Source organism: Lolium perenne, chromosome 2, assembly GCF_019359855.2.
Source record: "Lolium perenne isolate Kyuss_39 chromosome 2, Kyuss_2.0, whole genome shotgun sequence".
NCBI classification, from domain to species: domain Eukaryota; kingdom Viridiplantae; phylum Streptophyta; class Magnoliopsida; order Poales; family Poaceae; genus Lolium; species Lolium perenne.
This window is the reverse complement of record NC_067245.2, coordinates 42,521,040-42,523,340: the sequence shown is the minus strand read 5'-3', so window position 1 is coordinate 42,523,340 and position 2,301 is coordinate 42,521,040. Positions and strand designations below refer to the sequence as shown.

The 2,301-nt window shown below is 46.1% G+C and overlaps 1 protein-coding gene across 1 annotated transcript; it reads left to right on the top strand.

Moving 5' to 3' along the window:
* Nucleotides 1-264: 264 nt before the first annotated feature.
* On the top strand, nucleotides 265-1,856 carry LOC127329896 (peroxidase 2-like). Its single transcript, XM_051356304.2, has 2 exons — nucleotides 265-555; nucleotides 862-1,856. The coding sequence occupies exons 1-2, from the start codon at nucleotides 265-267 to the stop codon at nucleotides 1,624-1,626; spliced, it is 1,056 nt and encodes a 351-aa protein (XP_051212264.2). The 3' UTR covers nucleotides 1,627-1,856.
* Nucleotides 1,857-2,301: the final 445 nt, after the last annotated feature.

Below are 2,301 nucleotides of genomic sequence, written 5' to 3'. Positions count from 1 at the left end.
CAGCTGCCTCCCCGAGTAACCCTTCCTCAAGCGAGATACTTGCATCGAGCGTACCAAGTCCATATTCAAGTCCACCGAACTTTCAAGATCGTTCTTCACATGACGCTACTCCTGCCGCCGCCCCGAGCTACAGCTTCCCTAGCTCGGCCCCGGTTCCGAGTCCGCAAGGTAATTAATTGTCATTTCATCCGAACATGCAATGGTACCTAGCTCAAGTTTACCCTGCTCCCAAAGTTTCTTCTCTGAACCACACATTACCTGAAGATGCATGCCACGGTACTAACATTTAATTTACCTTGCCCTCAAGATTCTTTACCAAGCTACATTTCTCCCCTTGCCGCACCAACACCAAGCCCACCGAGCACGGCTACACTGAGCCCCGCAATGCCAACCCCCTCTCCATCTACAAACCTGAGGCTCAAAGTCGGCTACTACAAGCGCTCATGCCCACAAGCAGAAAATATCATCAGGGCGGCCGTCAGGAGTGCCACGTCAAAGAACCCCGGCATTGGTGCAGGGTTAATTCGATTACACTTCCATGATTGCTTCGTCCAGGTATAATCTTCCCCCCGTAAAAGACGCAAAATAACTACGTTATGGTCTAAATTTTAATAGATGTTTATTCTAAAAATAATAGTTGGGAAAACAACAGTGTCGTTTCATCAAATGTATTACTCCCTCTGTTCCATGAAATAAGGGTATGTATTTTTTTTCAATAGTAACACCATATAAAATACAAGTCTTCTTACGTTGGTTAGTGCACGGGATATATATATATATTGTGAGTTGAATACATTTTTAGCATTTACGTGATGTCATGTGCTTATTCATTTTTTGTGTACGGGCCATAATTTCTCACAGGGTTGTGATGCATCCGTCCTCCTCGATCCGACACCGACAAACCTGCAGCCGGAGAAACTCAGCCCTCCCAATGTCCAAAGCCTCCGTGGCTTCGAAGTGATCGACTTAGCAAAGAAGGCACTTGAGAAGGTGTGCCCTGGTAGGGTCTCATGTGCCGACATAATCGCCTTGGCTGCCAGAGATGCATCTTTATTTCTAAGTAGTGGAAAGATCAATTTCCAGATGCCGGCGGGACGCCTCGATGGTCGTGTGTCCCTCTCCAGCGAGGCACTTCAATTCCTTCCCCCGCCATTCTCCAACCTCTCGCAGCTCATCAACATCTTCAAGGCCAAGAACCTGGATGAGGACGACCTTGTGGTGCTCTCTGGCGCTCACTCCATTGGAGTGTCCCACTGCTCGTCCTTCACTGGTTTTCTCGCCCCAAACCCTCCCGCCATGGACCCGGCCTTCGCTGCCAAAATTCAGAGCAAGTGTGCATTGAGGCCGAACGTATCCAGCGACCCCACGGTGATGCAAGATATTATGACACCCAACCAGCTAGACAGTCGGTACTACACGAATATTCTCAAGCGCAACGTGCTCTTCGCCTCTGACGCGGCGCTATTATCGTCGCAGCGGACGACAATAAAGGTGCTAGAGAACGCGTTTATACCCAGCAGGTGGGAGATGAAGTTTGCGAAGGCGATGGTCAAGATGGCTGCCATAGAGCTCAAGACCGCTGCCAATGGGGAGATCAGGAGGATGTGCAGGGTCATTAACAATTAGGATTCCCTGCCATCGCACTTAAAAATCGAACATACACTATGCTTTACGTGTGTTCCCTTTTATCTCGTGGCATTTGTCCTTGTTGGTCGCTTGCATTTCGTTTTCTGATTAAGTAGCTAGAAGCATGTTATTGTTACATTACATCGTTTAATCAAGACATGTATTGAACTGTACTTGGGCATGTAGATGCCCGAAGGAAGTATTTATACATTTTGGCTCATTTGTCTCAATCTGATTATGATGAGAACTCCGCATCCGCAAGTTATGTACTGATTGAGTGAATCTATAGATTGTATTGATGTAAGGGTAAAAGGCGCACAGCTCTCAACAGGCCGGCATTGGTACTTATATGGGCTACAAGGAGTACAATACACGGCATGTTATGTATAATGTAACCATACCGAGCTCTAATCTAATCCTAGTACAATGCATAGTTTATCACCCTCCCTCAATCTCAACTAGTCCATGCAGATTGAGATTGTGTTTACATATAGTAAATAAAGGTAGTGGTAGAGGTTTGGTGAAGATATCACCTAACTGATCCTTGGAGGAGATAACTCTGACCTCACACAACTTTTGGGCAAACCGTTCTCGAACAAAGTGAAAATCTATCTCAATATGTTTTCTACGAGCATGAAAAACCGGGTTAGAATAAAGATATGTAGTTCCAATATT

Excerpts from the sequence above, each read along its gene's own strand:
- LOC127329896 (XM_051356304.2), top strand. The coding sequence starts at position 265 with ATGCATGCCACGGTACTAACATTTAATTTACCTTGCCCTCAAGATTCT. Across the intron at positions 556-861 it reads TCCATGATTGCTTCGTCCAG|GGTTGTGATGCATCCGTCCT; the intron begins GTATAATCTTCC and ends AATTTCTCACAG.